This window comes from Hemiscyllium ocellatum, chromosome 26 (assembly GCF_020745735.1).
Source record: "Hemiscyllium ocellatum isolate sHemOce1 chromosome 26, sHemOce1.pat.X.cur, whole genome shotgun sequence".
Classification (NCBI taxonomy): domain Eukaryota; kingdom Metazoa; phylum Chordata; class Chondrichthyes; order Orectolobiformes; family Hemiscylliidae; genus Hemiscyllium; species Hemiscyllium ocellatum.
This window is the reverse complement of record NC_083426.1, coordinates 34,231,341-34,243,666: the sequence shown is the minus strand read 5'-3', so window position 1 is coordinate 34,243,666 and position 12,326 is coordinate 34,231,341. Positions and strand designations below refer to the sequence as shown.

Below are 12,326 nucleotides of genomic sequence, written 5' to 3'. Positions count from 1 at the left end.
TAGCTCAAACCCTCCATACTTGGCAACATAGAGTCATAGAGATGTACAGCACGGAAACAGATCCTTTGGTTCAACTCATTCATACCGACCAGATATCCCAACCCAATCTAGTCCCACCTGCTAGCACCCAGTCCATATCCCTCCAAACCCTTCCTATTCATAAACCTATCCAGATGGGTTGCATTTGTATTAGCCTCCACCACTTCCTCTGGCAGCTCATTCCATACACATACCACCCTCTGAGTGAAAATGTTGCCTCTTAGGTCTCTTTTATATCTTTCCCCTCTCGCACTAAACATATGCCCTCTAGTTCTGGACTGCCCCACCCCAGGGAAAAGACTTTGTCTATTTATCTTATCCATGCCGTCATGTTTTTATAAACCTCTATAATGTCACCCCTCAGCCTCCAATGCTCCAGGGAAAACAGCCCTAGCCTATTTTCTGCATCATTTCAAGTTTAACAAAATCCTTCCTATAGAAATACAACTAGAATTGTATATAATAATCTGAAAATAGCCCCACCAATGTCCTATACAGCCACAGCATGACATGTCACCTTCTATGCTCAATGTTCTGACCAATGAAAGCAAGCATACCAAATGCCTTCTTGACCATCCTGACTGCCTTCAACTCCACTTGTAAGGAACTATGCACCTGCCCCAATAGGTCTCTTCATTCAACAACACTCCTCAGGGCCTCCAAATTAGCTGTATAAGTCCTGCCCTGGTTTGCCTTACCAAATGCAACATCCTACATATATCTAAACTAAATGCCATTTGTCACTCCTCAGCCTTTTGGCCCATCTGATCAAGGTCTCATTGTACTCTGAGATAATCTCCTTCACTGTGCACTACAGCACTATTTTGGTGTCACATGCAAAGTTACTAAACATGCCTCTTATATTCACATCCAATTCATTTATAGACAAGACGAAAAGCAATGAACCCAGCACTAATCCTTTTTGACACACTGCTGATCAATGGTTTTCAGTTTGAAAAGCAACCCCACCACCACCCTCTGTGTGCAAAATTCAAGCCGATCTTGTATCCAATTGGCTAACTCCCCTGGATCCCATCTGATCTAACCTTACTAACCAATCTACAATGCAGAATCTTGTCAAACGCTTTGCTAAAGTCCATATTCCATCTACCACTCTGGCTTCATCAGTCTTCTTTGTGACCTCTTCAAAAAACTTAATCCATACACTGAGGCATGATTCCCCACACACAAATCATGTTCTCTATCCTTAATCAGTCCTTGCCTTTCCAAATACATATAAATCCTATCCCTCAGAATCCCTTACAACAACTTACTCAGTACTGGTTTTTCATAACAGCCTTTCTTAAATAAGCACAATCCATTAGCCAATGTTCAGTCTTCTGACATCTCCCTCGTAGCTGCAAATGATACAAGTACCTCAAAAAGAAGACCAGAAATCCCTTCCCTAATTTCCCAAAAAGTTCTTGGAAAAACCTGATCAGGTTTCATCTTTTATGCATTTTAAGACCTCCAGTACCTCCACTTCTGTAATATGAACTCTTTTCACTATTTATTTCCACAAGTTCCCTCCCTTCCTTGAACTTCTCCACAGTGAATACTGATGCAAAGTATCCATTTAGTATCACACCCATCTCCTTGGTTCCACACACAGACGACCATGTTGATCTTTAAGGGACCTCATTCTCTCCCTAATCTTTGCCCATTATGTACTCTTAGAATCTCTTTGGATTCTTTTTAATTCAAGTGTCCTCTCCTTTGGAATTCAGATCTTTGCTTTCACTTTAAGAAGTAGCCTCTCTGAATCTCAGTTGTGCACTGCCACTTTATTATTTGTGGGTTCTGAATTCCCTGCATGAAACTCTGTCCCCAGGAGTATCAGATCAGTAAATGTTTGTAAAGAGAAAACATCTCCCCAATTAATCCACTGCTACTGAACTCAGTTTTCTGAAAATCCAAAGGACTCACACACTGACTCTAAGAAGCTACACAAAAGTCACCAACTTCCACTGACAGGGCGACTGAAGACAACGAGGCGTGAGTTTCAATAAATAAGGGTGGAAGGTTTGATTAGCATCAAGTTGTATTGAAGTTATATGCAAGTGGGAAATTAAGCACATCAGTAAACTTCCTGCTACTAACAATGAGTTTCCAATTTCCTTCTTACTTTGATTGAATCATTGACTGTTTTCCCACAGTCAGGATTCTGGCCTATGCCCTCTTGCATAATTCACCATGCTTGCCTGCTATCTTTCGAGTTCCTCAAAATCTAGCACACTATCATTTAAGGCATTTAAGTTTATAATACATTGGATAATGTCCTTAAAATACACCACAGATAAATGTAAAAGCAAAGGTGTTAACAAGTTGGCTAAAAATAATGCAGATGCTAATTTCAATTTTATTTTTCTTTATTTTTTAAGCAAATTAATACATTGGCTGTTTTTATTTAAGTCAATGTTATACAGCACTAATATTCAGTTCTTATAGTCACTGTATTCAGATTAAAATAACATTACAATGTGACTTAAGGCCAACTCCTTCACCATTATTACCATTCCCAACCACAAATCCTACAATAAACACATACAATAATTGACATTATTGTACCTCCAGGTATTGATATTTGTCTAATCAATCTGTTCAGGAATGTCATTACACAGCTCTGAAGCAGGTGGAACTTGAACCCAGCTTCTCTTGACTCAGTGACCAGAGATATTATCATTGTCCACAGGAGACCTACCCTCCAATTATTGAAATGTATCTGTTAAATGTGTATCGGATGAGTGCAATACAGAGATCTATTCATTCTATAGTACTCAATGCTTGGTAGACACACTGGTATATGCATAGGGATGGAATGAAAGCTGACTGAATGGCTAACTTCCTTCTTTGGTAGTAATATATTGTTAATTACTTCAGATAGCTATCTTCATGGAGATGGTTAACATGTATCCCACAACTACCCAGTCAGTATTCTGTTTCATTTCAACAGCTTATTTTGTTATACCTTTTATTATAATGAGACTCAACTGTAAAATTGGAGGACTACTCAGACTTATTGCAATACATCTGAATTTTCATCAAGTGTTTGGACTCCTCCTCAAGAATTTTCAAAGGTAAGAAAAAGGTTGAAGCATTTCATTCTGAATTCCATTTGAGAAATAGTGCAAAGTCGTAAGCTTAAAATATCAATATCTGAAGTTTTCACTGTGGTCAGGATTCAAAAGAAACATAAATCAATCCCTGATTTTAACATACAAAACTCAAGGGTATATGTTTCCAAACTGAAGTTCATGGAACTGAAAAGTTAATGAAGAATGGTAGGGAGTTTGTAAGACCCAGAGATTTCTGACACAAACAGGGCATGCCAGTTCCACATGAGAAGCTCCCAGAACATCTTGTACTTCTTTGGCACTTTTTGTGTCTTTGCTAATTTCCCCAGTCATTTTGTTTCTGATTTTTGAGTCATTGCCAGTGATAATGGGTGTTCTAGCAAAAATATTGACATTAGCAGAGGCTACCTTATACTGAAATTTGCATACATTGCTCTAAACTATGATTCTCCTTACATTTTTTAGGATGTTTTATTTTCTTTACCATACATTTATATAATTATAAAATGTAATTTATTATACATTAACTCAAAATCCTTTTAAGAGAAAAATTTTCATAGTCTATATTATTCTATATTGAGTAAATATAATGAACATTGAATGTATTCTATATTGATAAACAATATTTCTAATAATGTATTTAAATTACATGTTTTCTCAGTTGTACAATACCATTATATTATAATAGCAGGATAAAATAAATTATGGCTAGTTCTTGATCAAATTGACTAACTTTATAACTGAATGAAATCAAGCTGACTATATTGTTGTAAAATATTGAATAGCATTATTCCTAGTAGCTCTGCATGTATTTCTGGATTGGAAAGATCATAATAAGGTGGTATGGGTGAGGCACTACTTCAAGAAAATACAAGATAATACCATGACCAGTGAAAGAATTTCTTTTGCCAACTTAACTAAAATAAAACATGGCTAAGTAGGAATATAGAAAACAAATAATGAAATAATCCGGTCACACAATTCTTTTCCTTGGCCTCAGAAGACTATCTGTGTGGAATCTGCGTATTGTCCCCTTGTCTGCATGGATTTTTCTGGGTGTTCTGGTTTCTTCCCACTGTCCAAAGATGTACCATGGGAAAGGCAGAGCTACAGGGAAAGGGTGAGATGCTCCTCAGATGGTTGGTGTGGACTCGATGGGTCAAATGGGCTGTAGGGATTCTATGATAACTGATGAAGGTTGCTGTATGACACTACAGGGAGACTACAGATGGCTTTTACAGGGTTTTTGGGCCTAGGCACCCAGCTACAAATTGCATCGTGTCAGACTGGGCACCAAGAGCCTCAGTTGGCAATAGCAGGGCACTCAGTGCTGGGATGGTGAGTGATGTCATCCTGAGAGAGAACGGTAGATTCTTGCAAGTTGTTTTGCATGGTGATAAATTGCAGGTTGCATAATCTCACTCCAAGATTCCACTACAATACAGAGCTGTCATATGGTGTCTGCTTGTGCTGCAAATAAACTGGAGACATCAGAAGCTGCATCATGGAGTGTGAATACAATATTTCTTATGATGATGGCTACAGAAGCCAGGACTGAGTTGATGTCTTCATGCTCCCTGACAGAGACAGCAGACCTGCCAATTTACCAAGCGTTTCATTGGACATATACATCAGTGTCTTTCCCTACACTGTCCCATCCTTCTTACTCCTGTGTAACAATATCTCTGCAACTTTGGCCTCTAGTAATCTAATATCTTGGTGATATTTCTTCTTTCCCTTCCTTCACAACATCCATGCACAGTGCCTCACTTAGTACAGATCCTGCCCCTTTGCTACCCTCTAAAGAATACGTATTATCTGTATCTCAAGCTGAGCATATGATTGAGTGATGACATTTGATTGTCAGCCATCTGTTTCTACTCTTGGACTTCACCCCCGTACTACTGCCTAACCAGGTAGTGATTATTGGGTATAATCAAGCAGAAAGGCACTTGGATAAGGTTGTACTAAGGAAGGCAAGAAAAACAAGAAGTAAATTCTTAATACACCTACAGATGTATACAAATTCAAGAGATTATGGGATGATGTTGAAGCTGAATCTGCAAAGGTGAAAGATGGTTTCAGGCCATGACCAGTCATGCTCCATTCTATCATTACCAACATCAGCTCCCGAATGCATCGGAAAATGTGCAACAACACCTGATTAAGTATTTTAGTTTGTAGTTAATGTGCTACCTTGTTGTGCAAGCACAATTGAAGAATGGCAGTAAGGTGCAAAGTGAGAGTCTATCACTATCCTCCTCAAAGTTAACAATACTTCCAAATTTTGTAATATAAGCAAATCATCGCTTTGCATTCTGCATTACCAAGGTTACATCATTAACATAGACTAACAAAAACAGTTGTCCCTTGATTTTTGGGAAATCCCAATATATAACTTCCTCCAATCTGTAAAACAATCATTCACTACACTTTGTCACTCAGCAAAATTTATAACTATGCTGCTATCTATTCTTTTTTACTAGAGCTTCACTGCCAAACCTATGAAGTACCACCTTTTTAGATTAGATTACTTACAGTGTGGAAACAGGCCCTTCGGCCCAACAAGTCCACACCGACCCGCCGAAGCGACAACCCACCCATACCCCTACATATACCCCTTACCTGACACTACGGACAATTTAGCATGGCCAATTCACCTGACCCGCACATCTTTGGACTGTGGGAGGAAACCGGAGCACCTGGAGGAAACCCACGCAGACACAGGGAGAACGTGCAAACTCCACACAGTCAGTCACCTGAGGCGGGAATTGAACCCAGGTCCCAGGCTTTGGTGTCCATATACACCACCACGCACACCCTTACCCTCACCAACCCTTTTGTTACTTCAAAAAATCTCAAGTTAAATAAATTTGCCCTTGGCAAATCTGTGCGAGCTTTCCATTATTAGTTCACGTTTTTTAAGTTGCTGTTAATTCTGTCATGGATGACAGTTTTTAAAAGTTTCCTTACCGCTGAGGTTAAATTGACTGACTGGTAGTTAGTGAGCTTTTCCTTACACCCCTTCAAAGGTAATAAACTTTTGTCCTTTTGTCCATCTCCTGCACCAGAATTCCAAATACCCGATCAATACCAAAACTTGGCAGCATGCTCTCTGCCCTTTTGCACTATTTCTGTTTGTTCTGCTCAGATTGAACTACTAGGCAGTTCCAACACCAATTAAAAGAAGAATGCCTCTCCTTTTAAACATACCAGTTTGCACTAAAGCTAGCTTTGCACAAGCATGCAGCCTGTCAGCAGAGTGCTAATTATTTATATTATCAAGCAGCATTGGCTTAATCATGTCCTATCTCGATCTCAATAGGAGGCTTATCATTGTTTTCTCTATCAATATCTGACCAATATTTAATTCGCATGCAAGAAAGTGCAAAACAAAGTTTTATAATTAGACTGAAATCATATGTTAAAGTCATCCCAGTGTAGTTTGTTTCTTTTTCTGCATTTTTAAAACTTTTCTGAACATGTATCCATTCATTACATGATTGGCTTACTATATATCAGACTCTAACATCAGGCAGGGAGTTCGCTCCGAATCATTGATTTGATCAAATTTGTTACTTCAGCTTGGTTTGCTTATCTGAAATCAATGCCAAAGTTCTTTGTGAAGTTGCTTCATTCTGTGTTAAAAAAACAAAACATTTTGTGTGATTTCTTAGATCATTATTCATTTTATCACATCTATCAGTACAGTAAAATATAACATAAAAACTGTATTTTTTCCCCTTTAATTCCAATAGGGTAGATATATAGAATGGGAAGTGATAGTCAAAATTGGATGTGGAAAACATTTGAGTAAGTTTCTAAAGCAGAACTAAAAGAAAGTTCATGGTCATACAGCCAACTAGTAAGGATTTTATTAAATAATATCTCAGCTGATGGTGATGTTTGGTCTGTAATTTATTGCATTGTATCAAGTCTAAGAGGAAACATTTGATGCTGACTTTGAACATTACGCCAGGAGTCACTGCCATAGGTCTTGAGTGTGATAGTATATAATAGATGGTAGAGCCTAGAAACCCAAATTACATGTCTGTTCATTTTTATTTTGACTGGTGATGTAAGGTGGGCTGCTGACTCATCAACTGTTGCATGCTGTCACATTAATAGGACATCCGAATTCTGGCAGCTAGGCGTATTTTGTGATAATTGACTCCTTTGTACTTGGTGAATGAAGCAGTTACTTTGGAAAAAATTAGTAATGCTTCATTAATAATTGTTTCATTAAGATCTCCAAATCCAGCATGTCAGATATGATGGAGAATATAACTAGTCTATGTACTGAGAAAACGACAGCATTTAGCTAACATTATGATCTGAATTCAATAAAAATCTGGAATTAAGAGTCTAAAACTGACCAGGTAACCATTATTGATTGTCAGGTAAAAAAAAACTCATCCAGTTCACTAATGTCCTTTAGGAAGGAAATGGATGTCCATGCCTGGTTTGGCTTACATAGGACTCCATATCCACAGCAATATGGTTGACTCTTAACTGCAGTTGGACAATTGGGGATGGGCAATGAATGCTGGCCTAGCCAGCAATGCTCAACCCCATGAGTGAATGAATAATATAAATGACAAGAACTTCAAGGATTTGGGAGGGAACAGCAAATAAACTTATTTACATCTTAAAAGTAAAATGTAGCAGGTAAACAATATCATTAATCTATTTATGTAAGTATCTTCCAACATCAGCATGCCAGATTACTATCTGAAAATAATCATGCTCTATTACAGTGAAGAGCAAAAGCCACTGTGAGCAGGATTCTGTGGCAACTCAGTAAACATAAAGCATACTTGAATCTTCAAACTGCTTGTGAGTCACACCTATGGAAAATGTATTAACATAATTGAAGTTATCTTCAAAATATTTTCAGAAGCACTCTTTCTACTGGAATGTAGAGTCCAATAATTTGCATTAGCACCAACTGCAATTGTCATTTAGTTGTATCCAGGATTGGAATGAATGGAGACTGCAGGAGGCCACGCTGACAGTAAACATAACCTCTTATTAAACATCGCCTTCTAACTATATACAGGACAAGACTTTATTGGAGACTTCAACATAGACTCTGGTAGTCATGTGATCTTATATTACTAGTAAGGTAGGCTGTCTTATATACATATTATCATTAACTCTTTGATTTCTCTTAATTGAGTAAGTCACCATTCTACCCATCCATCTTGTCATGGATTTTCTCCAAACTGATGAATTTTATCATCATCTCAGGATTCATTCATTAGCCAAAATGCACTTGAATCTAATTACTCATGAAATGAGCATCTTTATCTTGAACACTTGCAAGATTGTTATATAAAGAATTCTGACATGTCTCTAATTACCTGTAACCAACAATCTAGTCGAGGTGATGGCCCTTCCAACTGAATTCTCTGCAATGGCCATGTATTCCCCAGTTTGTTTTGGGCTTGCACCAAAAATGCAAAGGGAACAAACCCCGTAGATATTTGTAGACCAGAAATTTGCATCATCCATGATGTTGATATTATCTTTGAACCAGATCACTTTTGGTGGAGGGAATCCTTTAACGGCACAACTCATATTAATGTCGGATCCACTGGGTGCAATGTGAGTCTTTAACCTCACAATGAATTCAGGGGCTGTCATATTGCTTCGAGCTTTGTAGATTGGCAATTTTAAAGCAAATGGATCTGCAAATAGAAACAGAATACCATATGTCAAAAAAGGATTCATTACAGTACCTCAAACCCTGTAAAGTAGCCAGTACTTTAACACATAGTCTGTGCATGTATCCATCGAACATGGATATATTCAGGAATGTATCTGTTTGCCCGTAACCATTCTGATGGCATACAATCATAACCATGGACAATGACTTTCCACTGTATGTTAGCAACAGCCTAGTCTGCTCCCTGCACCACTTGCACTTCTGCTACTTTCATCCCTAACCCCATTTGTGTCCACTCCCTTCACTTCTTGCACTCCTATCTCCTCACCATTCTCCCCACTACTGTTGACACTTTCCCTTGACCCGTTTGTTGCTGTCCCTCTCACTTTCTCCCCTGCAGTTTCCTGTTCTTTTTGCTGCTTTCTTCCAGCTATGAGGGGAATGTAAGGTGGAGGACAGGGAGAAGTGGCAAAGAAAGCAGGAAGAAACTGTGAAGGAAGCAGGAAAAAGTGGGGGGTGGGTGTGGGGGAAAGAAGTATTTTTCCAACATTCTTCAGACATTACACAGAGCAAAGTCATTTATGTCTTCTGTTTTTAGTCTGCGCCATTTTAAAACAGGGAGCTTGAGGTAAACTTTGAAGTAAACACAAAATAATTTGATGCTGATCTTCACACCCAATATGAGATTTATTATTAGAGAATAAAATATGGAATTCAGTTACAATATGTGCATAATGTTTTGAGAGCTAGAAATTAAAAGGTTGATAAAGTATTTCAAGGGTCTTGTAGCACAGTAGAACAAAGTACTGCAGAAGCTGAACATCTGAAACAAAAACAGAAATTGCAGGAGAACTTCTGCAGGTGAAGGGTGACTGGATTGAAATGGTAACTCCAGCAATTTCTGATCCAATAGTTGACTGCAACATTTGTTTACCTCTTTGCCTTAAAATGCACCACGGCTCTCGTGTTTCTGAAGGTTCACTATAGCCCATGTCATTTTTTGCTAGAATCCTGAAGTAGTATTTGCACCCTGGAACAATATTTATGACTGTGAATTTGTTGTTGAAGATGTTTTCTCTCACTGTGTGCCACTTCAGTCTGCGTGAGTCTCTTTGCATAACAACATAATGCAAATGATCATCAAGCGGTTCATCACTGGATGGTTCCCAGGAAACTGTCACTGAGTTTGGGACATTTTCAGTCAATGTTACTGGGCCTGGAGGTTTGGGAACAGCTGTAAAAATAATATACCAAATTTGACATAAAGGGAAAAAAGAGAGATTTAATCAATTATCCAATAAAGTTGTAATGTTCAAAATGATCATATCCAATAACATTCTTCAACGTAAACTACAAGAATATTTATATTTACTTTAACCACAAACCTCAACGTTTACTCGCACAAGACAGACGAGTTTACAAGAACTACTTTCACATTATTATAATTTGTAGATTATTTGCCCATGTAATCTTCCATATCAGATGAGTTCATGTAATTTTATTTCAAATTAAAACAGTAAATATTATTTGTCATTACAACATTAGCATAAACCTGGTCCACATGACTTTTTTTAAAAAAAGGTATTCATTCATGGGATTTGGGCACTGCTGGTCAGGTCAGCATTTACTGTCCATCCCTAACTGCCCTTGAGAAGGTGGTGAATTAACCTGAACCACTGCTTTAGGTACTTCTACAGTGCTATTAGATTTATTAGTGTTGTTTTGATTTATTTCAGTAATAATGAAAGAATAGCATTATATGATTATAAACCAGTCTCAGTGAAAGAATAGGAACATATTTCCAAGGCAGGATGGCATGTGTCTTGGAGGGGAACTCACAGACTCCATGTATGCACATAAGTCATACAGCACAGAAACAGACCCTTTGGTCCAACTATCCCATCCCGACCATAATTCCAAACCAAACTAGTCCCACATGCCTGCTCCTGGCCCATATTCCTCCAAACCGTTCCTATGCATGTATTTATCCAAATGTCTTTAAATGTTATAATTATATCCACATCCACCATTTCCTCTGGAAGTACATTCCACACATGAACCAAACTCTGTAAAAAAGTTGCCCATCATGTCTTATTTAAATATCTCTCCTCTCACCTAAAAAATGTACCCTCTAGTCTTGCAGTCCCTCATCATAAGGAAAAGACTTCTACCATTAGGACAGCATGGCGGCTGAGTGGTTAGTACTGCTGTGTCTTAGCTCCAGGGACCTGGGTTTGATTCCTGCCTCAGGGGGCTGTCTGTGTGGAGTTTGCACATTCTCTATATGTCTTTGTGGCCTTCTTCCCACAATCCACAGAGGTGCAGGTCAGGTAAATTGTCCATGCTAAATTGCTCATAGTGTTATGTGTATTTGTCAGGGGTAAATGGAGGGGAATCGGTCTGGGTGAGTTATTCTTCGGAGGGTTGGTGTGGACTTATTGGGCTGAAGGGCCTATTTTAACTCTATATCTCTCATTATTTTATAAACTTTTATATGGTTGCCTCTCAACCTGCTACGCTCCAGTGAACACAGTCCCAGCCTATCTAGGCAACCTTTCTAACTCAAACCTTCCGTACCCAACAACAAACATTCAGAAGAGATAAATCTCTTCCAAACTCTCTGCAGCTTAATAATATTCTCCCTATAACTGGGAGACCAGTACTGGACACAGCATTCCAGGACAAAACTCACCAATATCCTGGACAACCTTATCGAGACTTTCTAACTCCTATATTCAAAGAACTGAGCATTTGAGGCATGCTTTTTAACCTGGTGGAGGTCTGTCATCTAGTAGGGGTAGTCAATTTTTAAAAATTTGGACAAAGGACAACATATTTCCAATCATTTGCATCAAACAATTTCTGTTCATTTTCTTCTTAAGATTAATTTTAATTTGATAAAAAATGTATTTAAGAAATATGCCAAAGAGGAGATTGTTGGGGTAATTTTCTATCAATATATAGTCACAGGTTTTCATTTTGTATAACAAATGTTCTTGGCTTGCAGCAAACCTATATCTTTGAAAAAGGACAAAGTTAAAAATCACCCAGCACCAGGTTATAGTCCAACAGGTTGCACTGTCCAGTCCAACACTGGCTCTTCCATATCTCAGAGGAAGGAAACAACCATGTGGATAGGCTCTGCAAGTTTTACATTCGGTGGTATATCCTATCATTATTTATCAGAATAGCAATACTTGATCAAAACAATGTGAGTCAAATAGTTAAAATACAAAATTATTTGACATTAAAAAAATCTGACCACTACTTCAATTGTTGTTTGTGAAGCCATGTGTATAAATTAGTTGTTATGTGTATCTGCAAAACAAAATTGGCTTTGAAGTATTTTGACATCGAGACTGGGACAAAACACTGATTCAGTGCTGATAATATCTTAATCCATTGATGTCTCTGAGATTTTGCAGTGTGTGAGTTGGTTATCACATTTTCTTGTCTTACAAGTACTCATTAACTGTAAAACATCTTGGTACACCTGTATGAAAACAGCTCTATAATTGCAAAGTTACTTTATTTTCCTTATATAA

The 12,326-nt window shown here is 38.0% G+C and overlaps 1 protein-coding gene across 1 annotated transcript in view; it reads right to left on the bottom strand.

The window, feature by feature from the left end:
• Positions 1-7,910: 7,910 nt before the first annotated feature.
• Positions 7,911-12,326, bottom strand: part of LOC132828115 (immunoglobulin-like and fibronectin type III domain-containing protein 1) — a 66,712-nt gene continuing 62,296 nt past the window's right edge. Inside the window, exons 21-23 of the mRNA XM_060845023.1 lie at positions 9,716-10,015; positions 8,477-8,803; positions 7,911-7,960 (exon numbers count right to left, since the gene is read on the bottom strand). Coding sequence (XP_060701006.1) covers positions 7,911-7,960; positions 8,477-8,803; positions 9,716-10,015 — 677 coding nt within the window. The remainder of the gene's footprint in view (positions 7,961-8,476; positions 8,804-9,715; positions 10,016-12,326) is intronic.